The sequence below is a fragment of the Apaloderma vittatum genome, unplaced genomic scaffold (assembly GCF_000703405.1).
Source record: "Apaloderma vittatum isolate BGI_N311 unplaced genomic scaffold, ASM70340v1 scaffold31707, whole genome shotgun sequence".
Taxonomy (NCBI): Eukaryota; Metazoa; Chordata; class Aves; order Trogoniformes; family Trogonidae; genus Apaloderma; species Apaloderma vittatum.
Genome location: NW_009727253.1, coordinates 18,198 through 18,697, shown reverse-complemented (window position 1 = coordinate 18,697; position 500 = coordinate 18,198). Strand labels below are relative to the sequence as shown.

At 49.6% G+C, this 500-nt stretch overlaps 1 protein-coding gene across 1 annotated transcript in view; it reads right to left on the bottom strand.

Annotated features, from left to right (window-relative positions):
- The window catches only part of LOC104277086 (serine/threonine-protein phosphatase 2B catalytic subunit gamma isoform), a gene marked incomplete at its 3' end in the record, with an annotated part of 12,543 nt that overhangs the window by 6,880 nt on the left and 5,163 nt on the right, over positions 1 to 500 (bottom strand). The window contains exon 3 of the mRNA XM_009873622.1: positions 1 to 85. This exon is cut by the window's left edge and continues 18 nt beyond it. Within this exon, the coding sequence (XP_009871924.1) occupies positions 1 to 85 (85 nt within the window). The remainder of the gene's footprint in view (positions 86 to 500) is intronic.

The following is a 500-nucleotide window of genomic DNA, read 5'->3' as shown; positions in this document are numbered from 1 at the left end:
TGAGGTGCCTGCACTCGTGGTTCCCTCGGAGGAGGAACAACGTTTTGGGGTGATTTATCTTTAAACTCCATAAATACAGCACGCACTGCAAGAGAGGGAAGGAGGAGACGGCACGTCATAAAAACCCTTTTATAGGGCACTCATCAGCCGTAGACTTGGCTAAGTGTTTCTGGGAAGACGCCCAACGGAGCTGAATTCAAAGCGGAACCCTGATAGAAACCCGGCTCCATAATCGGCAGCAGATCTGAGCTTGGCCAACTCCCCCAGCGGGGGGAAAGCCACACGGAGCATTTCTCTATATTAGGCTCGAGTTGGAGAAGTGACAAATGAGATCGTATTCAACCGAAACCAGCTCCGGCCTGGTTGGGGGCAGCTTTTCCTTCCAGCAGAAACCAAAGAGAAAAAAAAAAAAAAATTTATAAAAGCACCAGTTTTGGGAGCAGCAAAGCGAAAGCAGCTGTTGCAGAGCCATCCAGATGTTGCAGAGGCAGGGAAAGGTT